Source organism: Carya illinoinensis, chromosome 16 (assembly GCF_018687715.1).
Source record: "Carya illinoinensis cultivar Pawnee chromosome 16, C.illinoinensisPawnee_v1, whole genome shotgun sequence".
Taxonomy (NCBI): domain Eukaryota; kingdom Viridiplantae; phylum Streptophyta; class Magnoliopsida; order Fagales; family Juglandaceae; genus Carya; species Carya illinoinensis.
This window is the reverse complement of record NC_056767.1, coordinates 21,658,296-21,681,509: the sequence shown is the minus strand read 5'-3', so window position 1 is coordinate 21,681,509 and position 23,214 is coordinate 21,658,296. Positions and strand designations below refer to the sequence as shown.

Sequence of the window (23,214 nt, the reverse complement as noted above, 5' to 3'; positions counted from 1 at the left end):
CCTGTGCAAACTCTATATATGAATAAGAAAGCACGAAAATAATTTTGAATCTGATTCATTGTTATCTGCATTTCAAAGGTTAACAAGATTTTTCATATCAACTGATGCTCATCAAGTCCATACATCCAAACACTAGCCAGCCGTGGTCAGCATTTGCTTAGAACACACAGAGCCCTAATAATCTTCCGATCCCCCAACCCAAAATTCAAAAAAAAAAAAAGAGAAAAAAAAGAGAAAAGAAGAAAGAAAGATTAAAGGCCAAGTAAATGTGACTATAAGCAGAACTAGAAAGCCGCAGGGTGCTCTCGAGACAAAGATCTCATTTCACTGATGTAGGTGAGCCGGGAAGCTGTTGTTGGGAGGCAGAGGATCCAGCTTCTCTCGATTTAACATTTGTTGTAGCTGATGGGTCTGATGGAACAGAGACGTCCACCCTTCGCCACTGTAAATGAGAGCTCGAACAATGTAGTTTGTTAGTGGTAAAATTTCTGTTGATGTGAGTTAAAGGTGCTTGGGATGGGATCCCAGCATGTTGGGCTGGTCCCGGTGTTGCAGTGGCTGATTCAGCCTTCCTCAGCACCTACACAGGAATCACAAGTGTAATTAAAAATGAATTCAATATCAAGCATCTTTAATCTCTACTACAACAATTAAGGTCATTTGGACAACAAAGGATTTAAACCTATCTGCAGTTGCAAATACCTTTTTTTTTTTTTTTTTTTAAAAAGTGCAAAGACTTTATATAAATAGGGGGAGGATTGAGGAACAAAGTAGCTTATGATGGAAGAGGATATTCATTGTTTAATTCATTTCCACCCTCCTGGGTTTGAGGGGACATGCAACTATCAGGTTTTCTTTAAGACCTTTGTCACTTAAAGCTCAATCAACTAAAACAAATATTACATAAACAAAAAAGAAAAGAGTCAACAGGGTTGATCCATACAAGACTTTCAGTCCAGTCCTTTGTCACTTCTTAATCCTCATATACCAATCAATGATCAAATAGAAATATATGAGATAAAACAAAAGGAACATTGTTTACCTTTATGGTCCTTGAAAAAAACTGACTTCCACTCAATTCCAATGCTTTGTCAACAGACTCCTTGCTAACGAAAGTAACATAAGCAGACCTAAAAGAAGATTAATTTCATTATATTGTATACACCCTGTATACTTTGAAGTGCTTTTTGTGTTTTTAATAATGTTTTGTTACTTTTAAAAGGAAAAAATATACCATATATAAATAGAACATGTACACAGTAAGAATTATAAAACAATTGAGAAAATGTTATTACCCTTTTCGTCGTGAAGTTGCTTCATCAGTCAGAATCACCACGTTGACAACTGACCCACATTTGGCAAAATACAAGGATAATGCCTCTTTAGTGGCTGCAAAGTGTACCTGATATTTCCAAACCAACCAATGTACAAGTCCATTAGTTACTAGACGACAGTGATGCTGACAAAGAAAAAAAGAAAACTAAAGGATAAACTTGTCCAAAACTAGTATACGGAATTTGCTCTACTTTTGATAACGGTTCACATTGAAGTTCTAAGGAATAATTTATGGTCCCCCAATTAAAAACACATTCAACAAATAGAACCTTAAATGCAAGGCCTAATCAGGTTCCTCCACTGGTGACTCTCTTGGAGTATATGTCCTAAAAGAACTAGGATTACTAAAATCAGGTTTAACTTTTGTTTTTTGGATAGTAATGCAATATCGGGTTTATCTTCCAATCAATTAATCCCTCTTTCAAGGACATATGTTTATAGGCAGGGCCTGGGATCACTAATTATATTAGAATCAGCCCATCCATTTTTGGTCACTCTCCTTAATAGATGAGAAAGACCCTGCTAACATTCAATATTCTTGAGAGGAATATTTGAAGTCTTATAATTGAATTGAGGGCAGTTTTTGGCATCCAGAAGAGGTTCGCGCACTCTTAGAATCATGTATGAACAATAGAACCATACCATGATACTTAAGGAAATCTGGGTGTCATGCCTAGAGATTAGCTTCTTGAATTCTGTGTTTATTAACGTAATGCTCTCGGTAGACTACCCTCAATCCACACCTTTTACCCATATATCAAAAAGATTAATGTAATGCTCTCTTTCCCAAAATGAGGGCAGCAATGAGGAAACCTTAGGTGTGACACTTCTGAAAGTCTAAAAGTGATGCCTGATGTTGATTACAGTTATGTCCTAGAATTAATTAACCTTTTTTCTTATGTGGAGGACAGGCCTCACAATTTGTAGTTTTAAGGGAAGACATGACCGCTAGGCAGCCTACTATACGTGTGTAGGCATGGGATTTCCAAAAATATACAGTGTCTCCCTGTCTTTGGCGGAATGAAAAGAATAGGATCATCAATATTGCAGACTTCATAGCCAGGAGTATAACTAATCAATTGTAAGAGCAGCTTCCCAATCAATACTTGGTTCAGTCTATCTTGGTGGTGAGATAAGTCCATCCCTATAACATGTTATCCATGACATGAATTGGGTGTTAATGAAACCATCAGGTGCTAGTCTATGTTGTAACTCTTGCTGCTAAAGCCTTCTCATTAAGTCCTTTTACCCCAATTATAATCATTCAAGCCCTATCCACGAGAATCTTTACTTTTGTAATAAGGTTTTAATCAATAGCTTTTTGCCAACATTATTCCCCTTTCTCAACCTCGAGAAAATTAAAACCTCAATATCCATGTTGCTTCTGCTGCCCAGTGTCCATTTGGGGTGCTTCCATCCCTTGTCAATTTGGTACTGGACTAAAAGAAAAATGCTACTAAAAATAAATAAATTGTGCTAAGGTGGCTGTTTCACAGCATTGTCTATCAGCACCGGCAACAAGCATATAGATAGCCATTAGATTCCATGTAATTATCCTAAAAGCTTAAAACCCAACTTACAATCTAGACATCTCATATGAAAACGGTTGGAAGTTCATAAAAATTTCAATGTCCTTCACACAAATTCCCGTTTCTCATTTTAGTATTTTCTCCCTACAATCACAATAGTTTAACAAATTGCTATCAACTACTGTTGTTCAGACAAAAAGACAACAGAGTCTTCTTGATGCGTGGAATCTCACGGCCCATCAGACTCACTGTTGGGGAGTGAAACCCAGATATGCAACCGCATCCACCAGAATTTTGTATTAGATAATCCATAGAAACTCTTAGTGCAGAACCAAACTCAGGATGTCTAACTCTACGGCTCATCCCAAGCCCATCCTTAGACCACAATACAGCAGAGTTAAGCAGCCCCAAGAACTAATAGTTAGGGCCTTCTTTCTTCTTTCTTCATGACCCTTTGCAGTTAATATTTTTTTTATAAGTAACCCTTTGCAGTTAATATGATCTTGCACTTAATAGTAAAGAATATGAAATCTATTTCTGAAGTGACTTTAGTTGCCATTAAAGTAATTATTACATGATTTATTCTCATAAACATTTATGCCATTCTATTTATAGAAAAATTTGAATATATATGTTCTAGAAACAGCCTAGAAACAAAAGACCTAGAAATATCTGGATAACAATACAGTATGCATCAATAAGCATTGTGAAGATGGAAAGGTACAGAAGACTGCAACATAAATTGTAAGCACAACTAAGAAACAATTCTCATAGTAAATAAAAGGCACCCAGAAAAGGTTCTATGAGTTTACATTTGTCACAATTACAGTTCTTGATTCAGAATCTTCTTTCAGATGCTTCGACGAACCTGCAAAGTCCCAAGTGAACAAAATTCAGTATGAAGTTGGGCATTTGGTATTATACAGTACATTCAATGAGCTTCACGGCCAACTAGTTAAAGCTCACTACAGATAAGAACTTCAGAGAAAGAGGGTTCAACAAGCCAGATCATTTTATTCAATGGTGGAGAAGAAAAGTATCCTTAAAGACCTAACAGGAAGCTAATTGATCAATTCATGTCAAAATCTTGAGAAAGATCAATGATTAAATTTATTCTAACATTAGAAGAAGAAGAAGAAAAGATACAAAAATAAAAACTGTGATATCCCAATAGAGGAGGTGAAGGACAGGAAAAAAAGGTGGAGAAACTGTTTCAGCTCGAAAATATGAAGGAAACTTTAAAACTTGCTGCATTTTCTGGGATGGCCTTACCAAAATTTAACAATAAATTTGGCTTTCCATCTTTTTCCATCTCCATCTGCCTTGATCGGAGCCTAGACATTTCCGTCTCGATTTGATGCAATTTTTGTTTCACATCTAAAACTTCCTGTATAAATGAACACAATGAACTAAGTAAACCCTCCATCTGTACGAATCCAACTCTATGGGATGTCCTTGAAGGAAACAAAATCAAGTTTCTAGCATGAAAAAGAAAAGATAATTCCATGTAAAAATACACAAATCAGTTCTTTTTAACAGAGTAACACCATTACATAATGTCATTGCTCTCAATGTTCTCATAATATGATTAGCAGTTTTGTTTTTATTCATTGGTCAATGAGCATAGTTTAGCCAGTACAGAACATACCGAAGCCAAGTTTGGAGCACTAGTCTTATGTGGTTTTTTCAAATCCTGTAAATTTTCTTTGCTTTTGAGACCTGTTTTCCTCCCACCCACAGAAGAAACTGAACCAGCACCAAGGCCAAGACTGATGTCACCAAAGTGTCTCTTCCGTCTGATGTTATTTGCAGCATGCTGTGGATGAGGCTTGTGCTGTAATGTTCTACCCTCAACAAGGTCATTCTTACTAAGACCAGGAACTTCCCCTCTCACAGTCCGACTATGTCCACCATTCAGTGCAGTATGCATTGGTGATCGCCAGTTAAGTAGTTGCTCATCTTGATTAATATCAGCAACAGCACTCGCATCAACAGTCTCATTCCCTTCAGATGCATCGTCCAATGGCTTGCCAAGTCTATCCCAAACACTGCCCCGTGTCCTTTCATTGTGGTGAGACTCGGATACCACAACAGTTGCATGTGCAGAGAGGCTTGTTCCAGTCACATTATTAGCAGAATTTCGGGGATGAGCATTTCCTGCAAGGACGAAGTGAACGTGCTGCTCAATGTGGTTGGCATATAAGCAACCACAAACTTGCATACAAATTGCTATGGATTTTGAATGAACCATCATCAACATTAATTTCAACATGTAGGAAAAAAATCTCACCTGATGAGGAGGATTTAAAATGGCTAGAAGGAGCTTTTACAATTTTTTCTTGTAAAACCTGTTTAGGTGACCGATTGGACTCGTGTAAAAGAACCTGCTCTACAATGAAAAGAGCAAAACAAAAATTTATGAACAACTTCGACAAAAGGATAAAATGCGATTGTCAAGGAATCGCTGAAAAGACCCCATTCCAATAACTAATCACTCAAAGTTAAGTTATTGCAAACCTTCTTATTAGATTTATTAGTAAACTGAATGCTTTTTTGTCCGGCATTGATACCCTCATCCATTTTGGTCTGCCATTGGGGCGAACCCACGTTATGAAAAAATTCACAGAAAAAATTAAGCATGCATCTATCACATAATACACTGACCCAAAAAAGAACGAGAGAAAGCGCTCAAGTCTCTGAGAAAATACCAAGGATGAGGGATAAGCATGGTCATGTTTGGCGGTGACAGAGGTGACATCTATTGAATCTGATAAAGCAATAAGGTCTGAACCGGATTGAAGAGCCTGACTCAAGAGGAAATCCCATAGCCTACAAAGAAAGACAAGTCACATAACCAAGAAGTGGCCGAAGAAAGAGTAAAGAAGAAAATCAATCAGGGAGAGCGGGAGGGAGGGTACCAAGTAACGAATTCGGCAGTCCTCTCGCCAAGAAATGCGTCTAAATCATCCCTCGCCTGATATTGATGCTTTCCGTTGCAAATAAGCACCGTTATATACTCCTGTTGGTTTCATCGTCGAATAAACAAAAACAGGTTCCGAATGAGTCTTGGATTGGGGCAGATGGGTGGGTAATCATTAAAAAACCAAAAAAAGGAACTCTGGAATCGCTTACGGAAAGAACGTCGTCGGAGTAATCAGAGAGGAAGTCATGGAGCTTGGAGGAGATGGACGACTTGAGAAGGGAATCGGCTTCCGATTTCCGGTTAATCTTGAAAAATACAGGCTTCTCCGACCACCAAGATATACCGCCACCCATTCCCGAATCCTCCCAACTCTCTTTCTCTGGCACTGCTGCTTCGGCTCTTCCCACAACTCCACTCTCTTTACTCTGTTGTAACTTGTAAGCCTTTCATTTCTGGGTTCTGAAATAATTGGAGGTCGGTTAAACACCAGCCGACTTCCATCGTAACGACATGTAGCATTGCAACGAAAGCTACACATGGCATGGCCGCATGGGAGTTAAAAAACCAAAAAAAAAAAAAAAAAAAGTACTTGTAAAAAACCCAATTTTAAGGCAGTAAAATTTTTGTTTGATTTTATGGTGAATGGACAAGCATAAAAAATAAAATAATAATAATAATAATAATAATAATAATAATAAAATTAAAAAAAAATAATGCTATGTATAATCGTAAATGTATAAGTGTCGTACAGTCATTTTGAAAAAAAATAAAATTTATTATTAAAAATTAATCTTCTTTTCATGTATTTTCTATATTTATTTATTTATTTCAAAATGACTGCATGACATTTGCAAACTCATGGCTGTAAGTATTATTTCTTTAAAAAAAATCCTTTTTTATTATCAACACCCAAAGGAGTTTCAGATTGGATTTGAAAGTCGAGAAGTATTGAGATATATTGTGAATAGTAGTGAAAAAATAATAATAAAATATTAAATAATAGTAAAAAATAATAAATAGTAATAACAAGTAGGTAAAATGTAATAATAAAATAATAAATAGCAATAGAGTATGTTGAGAAGTGTTAAGAGATTATCAACACCCAAATACGATGTCAAATTTTATATAAATAAAAAATAAAAGTTGAAATCGCGGATTTAATTTTATAAGTGACGCATACGGCAGAAAGATAGAAAAGTGCTGAAGATAAAAAGAATGTAAGTCAGTAATATAATATCTTTGAAAAATTAAAAAATCAATAATGTTGCCAAGCAATCATCAATGATTCCCAATTGAAAAAATAAAAAATAAAAATGCTACACTCTCCGACAAATGGGTCCCAATTAATTTTTTTTACTTAATAATTAAGAAAATATTTTTTAGTAATGTTGTGAATTTTTTTTAAAAAAAAAAAAAATATATATATATATATATATATATATTTAAGAATATAAAAAAATATATGAAAAAAAAATCAAAAAATCTTGTTCTTCTTAAGACCGATCTCTACATCCTTGATAAATGTAGCACTACTAAAATAAATAAATAAATAATTAATTAATTAATAATGATCTTAGGTCCAAACATTATTCAAATGCCCGGATTGTGGTGTTACCAATGAAGCATGGTATGCATATGTGTAGATGAGTTGAATTTAACGTTAATGCATTGTCAGTCTTTGGTCATTTAATTTTCGTCCAAACACAATTTAAGATCGAGTTTATCATCAAGTTATATTTTATATTCACGATTCATTTTTTTTTTTTTTCAATGATTTTGACTTATTTATTAGCTTTCTAAGTTTGAAAAAGAAGTTAGGCTCTCACAGTGAGGCCCTCTTCTGTCTTTGTACAGGTTTCTTTTCTCCTCAATCCAGTGCGACTTTGGTGGTGGTGTGGTTATGGTAGAGGAACTTAGTACACTATATGAATGTATGTCAATCACTAAGAAGAAACAATAAGAAATTCATGTGGAAGCTAGTTTTTTGGAAGATGCAATATCGAAAGGCAACAAATATGTTATCATGAAGTTGTTTACGAAGAAGTATTATCATAGGGAGATGTTCAAATAGACTATGGAGAAAGTTTGGAGACCAGTTAAAAGGGTGAAGTTCTGAGACTTGGATTTGAGCCTCATTCTGGTGGAGTTTGAATATTTAAGAGACAAGGATCGTGTTTTATGTGAAGGCCCATGATCTTTTGATAATAATAAAAAAATAAAAATAAAAGTAAAAATAAATAAATAAATAAAAACTTGTTTTCATGCAAGAATTGAAAAAAAGGCAGCAGGTCCATTGCATTCAATTTATACAAGCAACTTTTTAGATAAGGATCCATGACCTTCCCCTTATGACAAGAAACTAGTATGTGGGCAATCTGGTTGGGAATTCATTGGGTGAGGTTGTGGAAGTAGTTTTGAAGAATGATGAATTGGCATGGGGTGAATACATGTAGCTTCAAGTTAATCTTGACATCTCTAAACCTTCCTTGAGAATGAAGAAAATTATAATAGGCTCTAACCATGTATGTTGGGTTCGTTTTACATATGAAAGATTACCTGACTTCTGCTACTGCTATGGCTGCTTAGGACATGGAGGATTGTGAGAAATGGATGGCCTTCAAGGATGATTGTGTAGTTACAGGATTCACTTATGGGTAGTGGTTAAGTGTAGGGTTTGTAGGTGGCTGTGGTGCTGCCAATCGAGTCCAAAAGCAGTCATTGAAACAATCATCTCTCCTCATCTCAACAAAATGAAGAGCGACAGGTGGAGAAAATTGTGGGACAGAAAGGAGTAACAACAGTCAGGGTTGAAACTGATTTGGAAACTGCTATGTCTTATGGTGAGAATAATCAAAACCAAGCCGACAATATCACTGGAAATAAGGGTGCAACGGTTATGGGAAGCTTTTAAATTCAAGATGGTAACAATGGACTTTGTTGGTGAAGTTGGGGTGTTACATAAGGAATCAAGTGTGGATGCCATATTCATTGAGGGATCCAAATGTGGGCCACGAACAATTGAATGTCATGCAGGGGATCGATCAAAATGAAAAGAGCCCAGTAGATCAAATTATGTCAATTGTCAAGAAACGCTTGAGAATGAGTAAAAGGAAGATGGCACAAGGGGTGATTAGAGATAACAATATGGTGGGTAAAAGTAGTAGAAGGAAAAGAACAACTCTTGAGGAGGAGGAGAAATATACGAGGCTTTTAAAGAAGAGTATTACATAACTTGGGGTTGACTCAATGAAAAAACACAAAGAGATATCCGTGGTGGCTAGTTCCAAACCCCACCAGACATCATGAAAATACTAAGCTGGAATTCACGTGGGCTTCGTGCTCTTCAGAATTTAATTTCAAATGAAGGTCCCGAAGTTTTGTTTCTTCAAGAGACAAAATTGTTTGCTAAGGTGATGATAGAAAGAAAGTTTCGATTGAGTTTCTCTAACTGCCTTGTAGTAGATTGTGAGGGTAAAAGTGGTGGTATTGCATTGATATGGAAGGATGAAGTAAAGGTGCTTGTGCTTAGTTATTCAAAACACCATATCGATGCCTTAATCACTACAAATGCTTCAAACAACACTAGGTGGCACATAACTAGTGTATATGGACATCCTGATATGACTTAAAGGATGGCTATATGGAATTTGATCAGATCCATGAATACAAGGGGTGGGCTTCCTTGGCTACTATTTGGAGACTTCAATGAGAAGTGAGGGTTGATGAGGGACTTTAGAAACATGCTAAATGATTGTGAGCTGAGAGATTTAAAATACAATGGGGTTCCTTATACCTGGTGCGACAAAAGGGAGAGGAGCTTATATTAGTGAAAGGCTAGATAGGTTTTTAGCAAATTCATCTTAGTGTTAATGTTACCCTTATGCTACTGTTACTCATAAGAGTGTGGCCTATTCTGACCATATTCCATTATGATTAGAAACTGATGGTGGCTGTGAGATAAGGAGAGGAAGCAAGCCTTTTAGGTTTAAAGCTATGTGAGTTGGAGAGGAAGGGTGTAAGCATATTATTAAAGATGTGTGGAATGGTGGCTTGAGGGATGGGATTTTTGAAGAAGTTATGAGGAAACTCAAAGGGTGCAGCTTGAAGCTAAAACAATGGAATAAGCACAAGTTTGGTATAGTCCATAAGAACCTAGAGTTGGCCAAAAAAGAACTTGCTAAAGTTCTAGAACCTAATCCCACTTTATCCAGATTGGAAATACATGCTCAGGCTCGAGAAGAAGTACAAAAACGGCTTGGTAAAGGAGAAATCATGTGGCACCAGAGATCAAAGGCTATGTAGTTACAGGTTGGAGATAAAAATTCCAAATATTTCCATACTAAAGCATCCTATAGGAGAAAAAAAAAACTACATTAAGTGGCTGCAGAATGAAAATGGTATAAGAAAAGAAGGAGACTAAAGGGACATTCTTATTGTGGATTACTTTCAATCCCTCTTTACTTTTGCATATCAAATAGGCTTGATGGCTTTTGTATCAGACTTTGGGAAGAAAGTGATAGACCAAATGAATGAGTAGTTGACTGCCAGTTTCAATGTAGAAGAAGTTTACAAAGCCTTACAACAAATGCTCTCTACTAAAGCACCAGGACCTAATGGCATGTCACCTATTTTTTTCCAAAACTACTAGCATATTGTTGGAGACTCTGTGACCAAAGCTGGTTGTACTGCATGTTCTTAATGGTAGTGAGTTTCCTTCAGCTTTGAACAAGACTTTTAATGCCCTGATTCCCAAAAAATACTCTCTTATGAGAGTTTTTGATTTTAGACCCATTGGCCTTTGTAATGTAACTTATAAACTCATTTCAAAAGTGTTGGCAAATAGGTTGAAATAGGTCCTACCTAGTTTTATTTCAGATTCACAAAGTGTCTTTGTATCAGGTAGGTTAATTATTGATAATGTCCTCATTGTATATGAGCTCATTTATTTCTTACAACAAAAAAGAGTAGAGAAGAGAGGGTATATGTCCATTAAGCTGAATATGAGCAAGGCTTATGATAGGGTTGAGTTGGATTTTTTGCAAAAAATGATAGAGAATCTTGGGTTGGATGCTAAACTGATTCATATAATTATGAAGTGTGTTACTTCTATTTCTTTTTATGTTTTAATCAATGGTTTGGCAACTGGACATATAATTCTTAGTAGATGTTAAGACAAGGGGATCCTTTATCCCTTTATCTTTTTCTTCTATGTACTAAAGGACTTATCCATCTTCTGAGAGAAGCAGACAGGAATCAATCAATACCAAACATACCAATCTGTTAAAGAACACCAAGAATAAACCATCTATTGTTTGCAGATGATAGTGTGATCTTTTGCAAAATTGACATTAATGCAAACATACAAATTCAAGAGCTACTAGAAAAGTATGAGATAACCTCAGGTCAAAAAATCAACAAAGTGAAGACTGCTTTGGTATTTAGTAGAAACACAAGGGTTGAGCTCAAAGAGGACAGCATGGCACTATAGGGGGTAGCATGGTTCAACAATATAAAAGTACCTGGGTTTACCACCTATGATTGGCAAGGCAAAAGCTAATGCTTTCTCTGGTATTAAGCATTGAGTGTGGCAAAAACTACAAACTCGGAAAGAACAACAACTATCACAAGATGACAAGGAGATTTTTATTGAAGTTGTTGCTTTATATATTCTAACTTATGCTATGAGTTGATTCAAGTTGCCTGAATGCTTATGTAAGGAATTGGAAGGAATGATGGCACATTTCTGATGGGGCAAAAAAGAAAATGAAAGGAAAATCTATTGGGTGAGTTGGAGCAAGATATGTGCTTCTAAATTTTATGAATGAATGGGATTCTAAGACCTCAAGAAGTTTAACATAGCTCTTTTGGAAAAACAAGGTTGAATGATTTTAAAGAAAAGGACACTCTTTTGCACAAGCAATTTAAGGCAAAATATTTCCCACACTCTGATTTTTTGACTCAAAGCTGGGATACAACCCTTCTTATTCTTGGAGGGGAATATTGGAAGCTAAAAATTGTTTGCTAAAGGGATGTCAATGGCATGTAGGTGATGGAAGGAAGATTCATGTATGGAAAGATTGCTGGATTCTTGGTCATAGCTCACTAAATTAAGATCTTAATTTAACATTAGAGCAGATGAAGAATGAAACGGTTGACACACTCATTGACAGCAATACAAAATGGTGGGATGTCCAAAAGATTATAGCTCTATTCAATTCAAGCATTGCTACAAATATTTTAAATATTATACTTAGTCCAGATGGGGGGAGGGGGGGGGAGATAAAAGAATATGGAAGAAATAAAATGATGGAAGATTCAGTGTAAAAAGTGCTTACAAGCTATTGATAGAAAGAGAGATAGGGTCAGATGTTGGAAGCTCTTATCATCAGCAATTGCTACCTCTTTGGAAAAGGCTATGGAAGCCCAAAATCCCTCATAAGGTGAAGATTTTTACTTGGAGAGCTTGTAAGAACTATCTACCTACTATAAAGAATTTACAGCAAAAACATGTCAATGTTGACCCTATATGCAATTTGTGTAGAAAAGATCTAGAATGTATCTCACATGCCTTATTACATTGCCCTTCTGCTCAAACCACTTGGAGCAGTTTTGTCCGTTGTGCTTGATAATGAGGTTCAAAGAGGCTTCTTAGAAACTGCACTGGATATCCATGGAAAATGCTCAATCAAAGATGTGGGGTTGTTCTTTTTGTTGGCTTGGGGCTTCTAGTTTAGGATAAAGAAGATGGTGCATGATAAAAAATTTTTAAGTTCTAAGTAGACAATAACTCGTGCCTTGTTTATGCAAAAATATTCTCAAGAGCAATTGACTACTCCACAATCCAAACTGAAATCACACTACAGTTGGCAACCCCCTACATCTGGTTGTGTCAAACTAAATGTTGATGGAGCTATGTTTTCAAATCAACAAAGGGCAGGGGTGGGAGCAATTCTAAGAGACCAAATGGGTGAGGTTCCGCTTGCTGTTAGTAAAAAAGAACAAGATGTTGCAGATCTTGAGGCAGTGGAGCTTCTAGCAATGCTCAGAGGACTACAATTCTATCTGCAATATGGCATTATACAACTTATTTTGGAGAGTGATTGTTTGATGATAATCAAGGCTATTTAAGATGAAATAGCAGTATCCTTCTTCATTTTACTTCATTTGCTATAGGAAACTAAGAGTTTAATGAGAAGGTTTAATGCTTGTATTATCCAACATGTCCATAGATTAGGTAATGAGGCTACTCATAGGTTGGCTCGTTATGCTTAGCATGTAGATGATGTAGCCAAGTGGGAAAATGTTACTCTTATTCCTATCTCCCAAGTTGTTTGGGTGGATAAGAATTCATTATAATTCTCAGTTTTATAATAAACTCTTCCTATAAAATAAAAAGAGTGCGCTGACAGCCAGCTTTGGTGTAATATGTTTTACACCCACCAATCACAAGATGACACATAATGATTTCTTTAAAAGTAAAATACAACTTAGATGTAGGAGATCTTTTACACTTCAATTAATGTTTTTCTCGGGACTTACACTTTTCTGACGTTCTCTTTCAAACTTTTACTTTTTTTTTTCTCTCTCCACCTTTTATCTTTCTTTACACCAGTCTCACCCACCCCTACCCTCCCCCACCCCTCCCAAATATCTCTATCTCGCTCCTTCGAATAAACTGAAGTTACTGGACCCTTTCTCAGACTTTACCCTCTCGCACTCGCTGTCGCTCTCCTCAGACATATTCCTTACACGCTATTGTTCTCTTCAGATCAAACTGAGGTATTTTGTACGTGCTCAAACGTGTTGAAATTTTTTACGTGCTCCAGTATATATATATGTATATATTTTGCTTTAAGCTTTCTTTTTCTACTTTGATAAGTACTGCAAAATAATATGTTTAGTTTGTAGCATTAACCTGTCTCACAAAACAGTTTGTCAAGTTTAAAAAAAAAAAAAGTTTGTTTTTTTTATCATTAACCTTTTTTTTAAAAAAAAAAGACAAAAAAAAAATGTCTCGGTAACTTAATAATATGTAGCATAGCATTGTGACAAAAAAATTTGTTTTTATATATTTGAAAATGACTTTTTTGGATTGTTGTTGAAGCCATATCCACTAACATGAAGAAAAATAAAAATAAAAAATTTATTACAAATTACTGATCTGCAACATAATGGCCCACCAAAAATTTAATAAAACTCAAATGGTAAAGAACATGATCCCAAACCAGAAACTTTTGAGATTACCTGCATGATTGAATAAAATATGTTTAAGTTGAAAAAGTGCATTATGATAATAATGTTTAAATTACTTTTTAAGGTATAGAACCACCAAATTTTTTCCTTGTTTGTTTCCTCTATAATAATGATTGGAACTAAAAGTATGTTCCCAGTAGTGCAACCTTATTTTAATTAATGATGTTTATAGCCAATCTTATTTTTGGGTACAATTCCATTAAATTATTAACTATTGTGCATGAAATTTTTGTTCTCTAAATGAAACATTTTTCATGATATTAGGTGAAGTAAAAATTTGAAAGATGAGTATTTCTAGGGATAATGTTGAGGTATTTGCTTCTGTAAATTCTAGTGCCGATGAAATTGAAATAATTGAAGATTTGGATGTTGAGGTTGAAGAAGATAAGAGCTTGCCCAATGAACCAAATATCGGGTCATCTTCATATGTGGAGCCGTATGTGGGGCTACAATTTGACGATGCAGAAGATGCACATACTTGCTATAAAGCCTTCTCTAGATGAACTGGTTTTAGCATTCGACAAACCATACCCTTTTGGCAAAGGAAGACAGATCACTAATTGGGGTAGAATATGTTTGTTCAAGGGAAGGGGGTTCCGTTGCCAGAATTTGAAATCGAAAGATAGAGTAAGACCTGAGACTGCAGAAACAAAGATTGGGTGTAAAGCAATGATGACAATAAGGAAGGATGGAGAAAAATGAGTTGTATCCAAATTTGTACTCCAGCATAATCATGAGCTGTTGACACTTAGGAGTACAAGTTTTCTTCGCGGGCATAGACAGGTAACACCAACGCAAAAAAATTTAATAGACACACTAAATGAGTCGGGGATACCAACACAAAAAATAATGTCCTTCTTGAGTAAGGAGTCTGGTGGTGACTATAATATCGGCTGCATTAATAAAGACGTTCAAAATTATTTGAGCAATCGAAGGAGACAGTTTCTGGGAGAGGGAGACGTACAAAGCCTGTACACTTATTTTTTGGAAAGCGAACGTAATAGTTTAGGCTTTATGTATTCGATCCAAGTTGATGAAAATGGATTGATAGGAAACTGCTTTTGGGCAGATGCTAGATTACGAGATGCATATCAATATTTTGGAAACGTTGTGACTTTTGATGCCACGTACCTCACCAATCGCTACAAGATGCCTTTTGTTTCGTTCACTGGAGTTAATCATCACCATCAATCTGTGATGTTTGGATGTGCCTTACTCATAAATGAGACAGTGGAGTCTTATAAATGGCTGCTGAAAACATGGCTAGAGGCGATGCTTGGTCATGCTCCAACAACAATAATCACTGATGATGACAATGCAATGGCTAAGGCCATCGCGGAGGTATTGCCCAATACAACTCACAAATTGTGTTTATGGCATATATTACAAAAAGTTCCTAAACATCTAGCTCGTGTCTATAATAAGTACCCACAATTTCAGCAAGATTTTTACCATTGTATTCATAAAACACTCATAATTGAAGAATTTGAATTTGAATGGACTAAAATATTATTAAAGTACAAATTGAAAGACAATAGTTAGTTGCAGGACAAACCATAGTTAGTGGGTGCCAGCTTATTTGAGAGGCATATTTTGTGCTGGAATATCTACAACTCAATGCAGTGAGAGTATGAACAAGTTTTTTAAAGACTTTGTTCATTCAAGTACAATGGTTCATGATTTTGTCTATCAATATGATAAAGCATTGAACACTCATTATCTCAGTGAGAAAGAAAAAGATGTGAAGACAAAAACTACGAAACCAATTATGAGAACTTGTTTCAAAGTGGAAGAGAAAGCAGCTAAGATCTATACAAGAAGGTCATTTATTCACTTTCAAGAAGAGCTATTTCAAAGCCAACGATACAAGGCCTCTAAAACACGTGAGGAAGATGGGAAGAAAATATATTTGGTGACACATGATGGGAAAGAAAGTCCTGCATATGAAGTAACAATTGGGAGGGAGAAGCTCAATGTTTCTTGTACATGTTGTCAATTTGAATTTATTGGATTTTTATGCCGCCACAGCCTACATATTTTGGGAAAAAAAAGTCTATGATGAACATCATACTGCAATCATATGTCTTAGAGAGGTAGACAATCAATGCAAAGAGTCGCGTGATACATGGCATATGTGGCGATGAGGGGCCAGTGGACACAATCCCAACTACATTTGTCATGAAACATCGTTTGATAAGGCAGTTTTATGAAGTTGTTGAAATGGGATCGCAGTCTATTCAAAGATATGAGCATGTCTCAAGGGGCATAGAGAATATTTAGTAAGAACTTCAATTAATGAATGTTGATAACAGGAACGTTGAGGAGGCACAACCGGTCAATAGGCAATTACTCTCAAATTTCACCTTACAAAATCCTCCACATATTATGCCTAAAGGAAGGCCCAAATCGTTACGCCAAAAGAACCCAAAGGAAAATGGTCCAACCAAGAAGTGACGATGTAGTATATGTAAACAAAAGGACCATGTTAGAACTAATTGTACATCAAATAGGTACTTAGAATGTGACAATTATGTTTCTAATTAATTACTTAAATCTAGTTTTTTTACTTTATTAAGGAATCTAATTTTTTTTTTTTTTTGTAGGCATATGGGGGAACCAAGCTCAACTATATTTCACATAGATTCACAACCGGGCTCTATTTCAACTGCATTTGACATGTTTGAATACTATGCCACTTGGTTTATTTGTATTTCTAATTTTTTTATTTATTCATCTTTTAATATGAACTTCTTTTTTTGTTTGTAGGAATATGCCGGAAAGTTATGCAACTGCTTTTGACATGTCTCAAGATCTGACCATGTCACAGGATCAAGACTTTGGTGCTTCGTGGAATTTTCACGCATCACAAAATCGTTAATTCATTCATGTTCAAGCTTTGGATGAAATGCTTTTGTTGGAGTTGCTTTGTGGATTATGACATATTTTGAGAAACCATTTTGATATATTTTGAAATGTTTGACATATTTTGGATTGTTGTTAATGACAACTTTTGAGAAGCCATTGCATTTGTTAATGTTAATGCTACTACTTTAAGTTCAACCAAAGTATTCACATGCCATTTTAAAATGAAAGTACTTGTCACTTTATCATTGTGAAAGTATTCACAGGCTTGTATCTCTATTTACATTTAATTATTTATTTTATTAACAAGTTCTACTACTTTAATCGTTACCAAAGTATTGCAGGCCTTTTTAAAGTGAAAGTAATTGTTACTTTATTATTGTGAAAGTATTCACATGCTCGTGTCTCTATTTATATTCTTGTGAAAATATTCACATGCTCATATCTCTATTTGCACTTTGTTATTTATTTTATTAACAATTTCTACTATCAAGACCATTTGAAATCATCCTATCAAGAAACTCGATTGCAAGATCGAACTTCCCAAGTCTACACGAGTGATAAATGAAAATCTCAAAGGTTAATGGATTTGGAAGACAATTCCTTTCTTGCATTTCTTCAAGTAGTTGACAAGCTTCATCTATTTTGTCACTTCTACATAAACTACTAAGTAGGTACTTGTAAGTGTTGACAATTGGATCACTACCCATTTGCCTCATCTCATCAAATATTCCCTTGGCTCCTTCAAAATCACATCTCCAACACTTAATCAAAATGTTGTAATAACCGGTTTTCCTCTCAGTAATTTCTATCACAAACTTCGTCATTTCAAAGGAACCCAAACTGTTAAGCATTTCAATCAGCGAGTGAACCCTGGAGGTTCGACATGACCCGCCGACTTCATTCAGCATCTCTACAACTCTTCTTACAGAACGCATAATGGAATCCTTGTTTGAAATGAAAACGGGTAAGAATCCAAGCAAAGAAATGCAAGGCGAACACTCTTTTGCAACTCAAAACTCGAAAAATCTTAGTAACTAAAGAAATAGATAAACTTAGATTCATTGAATCCAACTTGAACTCCTTTCGAATCGTATTCGGTCTAATCCCATTAATACCCATTTTTCCTGATTTTACATTTTCACTCGAACTCATTGTTTCTATCGCAGATAAAACTGAAAACCAACAAAAGTACCTATTACAATAATTTCGAGAGAAACCAACGAAAGGGAGAGAAATAGTATGTAAGGGACAAAAAAGAGAGAGTGCAAGTGTGAAATGAATTGTGAAATGAAGTATGAAATGACAGTGACGTGTGAAATAAAGTGGAAATGAAGTGTAAAATGACAGTGACATGTGAAATAAATTGTGAAATGAAGACTTCTGCGGAATTGAGAGCAATCCTCTCATATGTGGATCATGATACTTTACATGAGACTCTTACGTGTCTCTTATTTATTGGCTGGTGTAATTTTAAGTTTTACATCAGTTCCGACTTGAAGCTTTTCTCAAATAAAAAAAGTTCATGTTGTTCCAAAAAAAAAAAAAATATTGACAAAGAAGTTATTTATATTATGAAACATTGAAAATTACTCAACGACTTTAAGTTAGAACAATAAGGCCTCATTTCCATAGTGAGATGAGATGAGAAATTTGTAAATAGGGGTGTAAAAAAAATGTGAACCGGACCGGACCGGACCGGACCAAATCGGTGGAATTGGTCCTGTCCCAAGTTTGGTTCGGTCCAATACCAGTTTTATTTTTCAAAATGGGTCCAGTTTCGATTTTTCTTTTTCTAAAACTGGACCGAATCGGACCAAATCAGACCGGTTCATATATATAATTTTTTTTTAATTTTTTCTATTGTATATAATTTTTATATATAATATATAATTATATATAAAATAGTTTTGTATTATATGATAAATTACTAATTAATATAATATTAAATTTTAAAATCTTATATAATTTTGTTTATTGTATTAATAGTCATACTAATATTATATAGTGCATATTGATAGTTATACTAATACTATATTATTATATATTATATATACTATAATATATCACTATATTATATATTATAATATTTCATTATAGTATATAGTACAATTATAATATATATTATAATATACTACAATATATTATTACTAAAGTATTATATACTATAATATATTATATTGTATAATATATAATATAGTACATTAAAATTGAAAAATCAGACTGAACCAAACTAGAGTACCGGTTTAGGAGGGTAACTGGTGCGTAATCAGTTTTGAAAAATGGACTGAACCAGACCGTTTACACCCCTATCTGTAAATAGTAGTAAGATAGTTTATAAATAGTAGTGAAATAGTTTAAGTTAATATTTTAATTGAGTTTTGAAAAATAAGAGAAAAAAGTTGAATAAAAATATTATGACGTTAAAATATTGTTAGAATATTATTTTTATTTTCTGATTTGAAAAAAATTGAATTGTTTTTTGTGTTTTATATAGAAGTTTGAGAAAGTTACAATGATTAGATGACAAGTTTGAAAGACAAATTGAAAAATATTTATATTTGAGTAATATTTAGATGTTAAGATGAGAAAATGAGACGTGATGAGATAAGTTTAATTGCATATCCAAACGGGGCCAAGTATGTTGAATAAGTGTTGAAGGGTTTTGACCATATTTTTGTTATTATGCCCCGTTAAAATTATTATAACTCATAAATCACCATTATGCAAACAATATATTAAATCAAGCATATGCAAGAATTCGTTAAAAAGATGAAAAAACTCTTCAATTTATAAAAGAAATCTTCAAGGCAGCCAAATTTAAAAAGCCAATTAACTACAAGAATAAAACGTACATAAGTTCAAAAGAGAAGCATTACCACTATATATAGATTTTATAAAAGTAAACTCACAAACTGATGTAATTTACATCTTTTTCTCAATAACTCTAGAGCTTATGAATGATTTCTTCAACGTTGGTTTTCTCTAGTGGAACTCTGCTGGTTTTTTTTTTCCCCTCAATTTATGAAGGATGTGAACTTGAAGTGGCTTGAAAAACTTTAGGTCAAAATAATAGTGTCCAAAAAAGCACACAAATTTTGTTCACAAAAGACCCTTAAACACATTAGGAAACAATTTGACAACTTAATTGAGAAAATGGACAAGTTTCCATTACAATTTGGACTTTTACCCAGTTCACAAAATTTCAATGACAAGTGTCCAAACTATTTTCCAACATCAACTATCAGTAATGCTATATATAGTTTTAGAATATACAGTTTTTGGATCTTAAATTTATTCACTTTTTTCAAATGGAGTAGGCGGAGACTGCACACTCATGAACTGTAAATATAATTTCTTAAATAAAATATTTGTAGATTCCAAATCAAGAATACTGTGAGCAATACAATTTGTTATCTTAACAACAAATTTCAACCAAACATGTTATCCAAAGACACATGATAACAAAAAATCACTAATATATCACAAAGATATCGTGCCATAAAAAGACATGATATCATGGGTGGATGAATATACAATACCATAGAGATATAATGTCATGACAAGCATGAAATAAGTCACAAAGATACCTACATCATAGGCTTAATAATAAATAACATGCTCACATAATGATTTTTGAAAATGTATATTTCACATTAATAAATTCATAAGTATTTTAAACATAGGGTATTGCTACCAAAGTTTTGAAATCCATTACGTTTACCATTCTAGTTGAGGCATTGGAAAAAAATATTTTGGTACTGGTACCTTTCGGGATAGATATTAAATGGATAAATTATATATATAAACTATATTTCAAAATAACATTAATATAAATCTTAAAAATATATATACTGAGAAACTTAATAATAATTTTTAATACAAATCTTGAAATAACACATATATGTAAAACACATATTTATTGATATATTTATTTTATTTTTAGAACTATAGTAAACACACCAAGTTGACTTGCACGGTATAGAATTTTTATAATGGGTATAAAGTATTATAAATTTAAATTTTGTGGCAATTTGAAGTTGGGGTGTTGCAAAATTCAAAAACACACATATATAAATTTTTACTAGACAAGATGGAGTTGGTCCATTCAGTGTCAGACATTGGGTGACAAGTCAAGGGTGAAAAGTGTTTTGGCAAGGATTTGTGGAAGAAGTCTCGCACAGGGAGGGGAGATTAGAAGCTGGGATAATTGACTGGATTATAAAAATACAATTTTGTTCCTCATTCTTCAACTTATTTATAAAAGAGTCATTGTTTCAACATTAACTTAATTTCGAACCAGAATTACCATTCAGGCTAGAATACTGGAATTCGGCCGAAATTGGCTAGAACGGCCAGAATTTGATCTCAAAACAGAACATATACCTACATTGCGCTGGTTACTGTTCCGGCACGAAAAATTTCGACACTTCTGACTATAACAGAATGGTTTTTAAAATTTTGGTTACTACACCTACCGAGGCTCCTCCACCTATAATTCCCACCGAAAGGCCATTTTTTTCAGACATTTTTTTTAAATCCCTTAAATATTTTTAAAAAAAATTACAAATTCATTAAAAAATATTTTCTTAAATATTAAGTAAAAAAAAAAAAAAAACCCAATCGGTAGCTTTTGTCGATAATATTCCTCGGTGGAAACATCATTTCCCTTAAACATATTCCAAACTATTTAACTTTCAAATTTGGCACTACTTCCCGCAATTAATTCCAAAATAGCATAAACATGTGCACATAGTCAATATTACAAGAAGTTTGAAAGTTCAAAGTTTTGAAAAAAAAAAATTGCAGTTTTAGGATAGGCAAGTCTCATGCATTCATTTTTAAAAAAAATGAACAAATCGGAAATCTATATGAAAAAGTTAATTTTTAATGATAAACCTCACCTTTTTTTCAAAAGAAATATGCTGAGTTTGTACACTCTAAGACCATATCTAACATTATTTTTTAATTTTAAAATTTTCTAACGAATCAGGTCTTATCATGTCAATAAAATAGTAGGTATGATTTGACCGGCTTCCAAATAGAATATTTCCATACTTCCAAATCAACAATTTTTTTTTAGAGGCAGTTCGGTTCGGTCTAATTCGATCCTAGAAGATTTTGTGGACCGGCCCAAACCTATTCAGTACAGGGTTTTCCCACCTTGGACTGGACCGAACTCCCTAAGGACTGGGCCAGTCTAGTCCGGTCGGTCCACCATCTTTTTTTAATCTAAGGACATTTTGTTTAATACTTATATAATTATATTGTGATATATTTAATATATATACATATATTATACTATTATTTATATATATATATTAGTAATATGCTAATATTATTAGTCTATTAGTATATAGTAAATTAGTAATAGTTATTAACTTATTTACTATAACTAATAATACACTAATAATAATACTATAACTAATAACTATATGTAGTAATAATAATACTATACGTAATATATTAGTATTACTATATCTTTTTAAACCCCACGCATTTATTAATACTCTATGTAATACTATATTAAATAATAATAATACTCTTACTAAATACTATATTAGTAATACTCTATATAGTTATAGCGATTAAATACTAACATATTACATATTAATTTAACTATACTAATACCATTATAAATTTATAAATATATTATATATTATCATTTATAATATAATTCTTATAATATGTTAATATATTAATATATACTAGTACTATATATTATAGTTAATAGTTATACATTAAAGAAGATAATAATACATTGATACTAAATATATATATATAGTTATAGACTATAATGATTTAGTTATTATGAGTTTATTATTAGTATAACTATATAATTGTATTAGTATTAGACTATTAGTAATTTAGTATAGTTATATTATATTAGTAATATTAGTTATGTTGAATTAGTCAGCTAGTATAACTATATTCTATATTATTAGTATTAATATAAATATTAATATTAGTTATAGCTATATAGCCTGAGAGTCTTAGATTATATAATAGATTAATAGTATTAGTACAACTGTATAAATATACTATATATATAGCTATATATTAGTATTAATTATAGTGATTAGTATAACTATTTAATAGTATTAATAGTAGACTATTAGTATAGTTATATATTAGTATTAGCTATATATTAATATTAGTTATACTGTTATAGTGATTTAGTATATTATAATTTCTATATTATAATTTATACTATAACTCTTATAATATGTTAAATATTAATATATACTATTACTATATATGAGAGTTATACATTAAAGAATATAAATAATATATTCATACTAAATATATATA

At 33.3% G+C, this 23,214-nt stretch overlaps 2 protein-coding genes across 3 annotated transcripts; both read right to left on the bottom strand.

Moving 5' to 3' along the window:
- Positions 1 to 39: 39 nt before the first annotated feature.
- Positions 40 to 6,240, bottom strand: LOC122299667. Of its 2 annotated transcripts, XM_043110066.1 has the most exons (11): positions 5,997 to 6,239; positions 5,783 to 5,883; positions 5,573 to 5,693; positions 5,382 to 5,450; positions 5,155 to 5,248; positions 4,513 to 5,021; positions 4,137 to 4,251; positions 3,677 to 3,732; positions 1,296 to 1,402; positions 1,043 to 1,130; positions 40 to 580 (listed from the first exon to the last, which is right to left on the bottom strand). In XM_043110066.1, exons 1-11 carry the CDS (start codon positions 6,138 to 6,140, stop codon positions 320 to 322), a joined length of 1,665 nt encoding a protein of 554 aa, XP_042966000.1. In that variant the 5' UTR covers positions 6,141 to 6,239; the 3' UTR covers positions 40 to 319. The 2 variants fall into 2 exon arrangements, with proteins under 2 accessions (XP_042966000.1, XP_042966001.1); XM_043110067.1 differs by lacking the exon at positions 5,382 to 5,450 and having other exon boundaries at positions 5,997 to 6,240.
- Positions 6,241 to 17,375: 11,135 nt separating this feature from the next.
- LOC122298907 (pentatricopeptide repeat-containing protein At3g04760, chloroplastic-like) lies at positions 17,376 to 17,840 on the bottom strand. Its single transcript, XM_043108750.1, has one exon. The coding sequence runs from the start codon at positions 17,838 to 17,840 to the stop codon at positions 17,376 to 17,378; it is 465 nt and encodes a 154-aa protein (XP_042964684.1).
- Between the last annotated feature and the right edge of the window lie 5,374 nt (positions 17,841 to 23,214).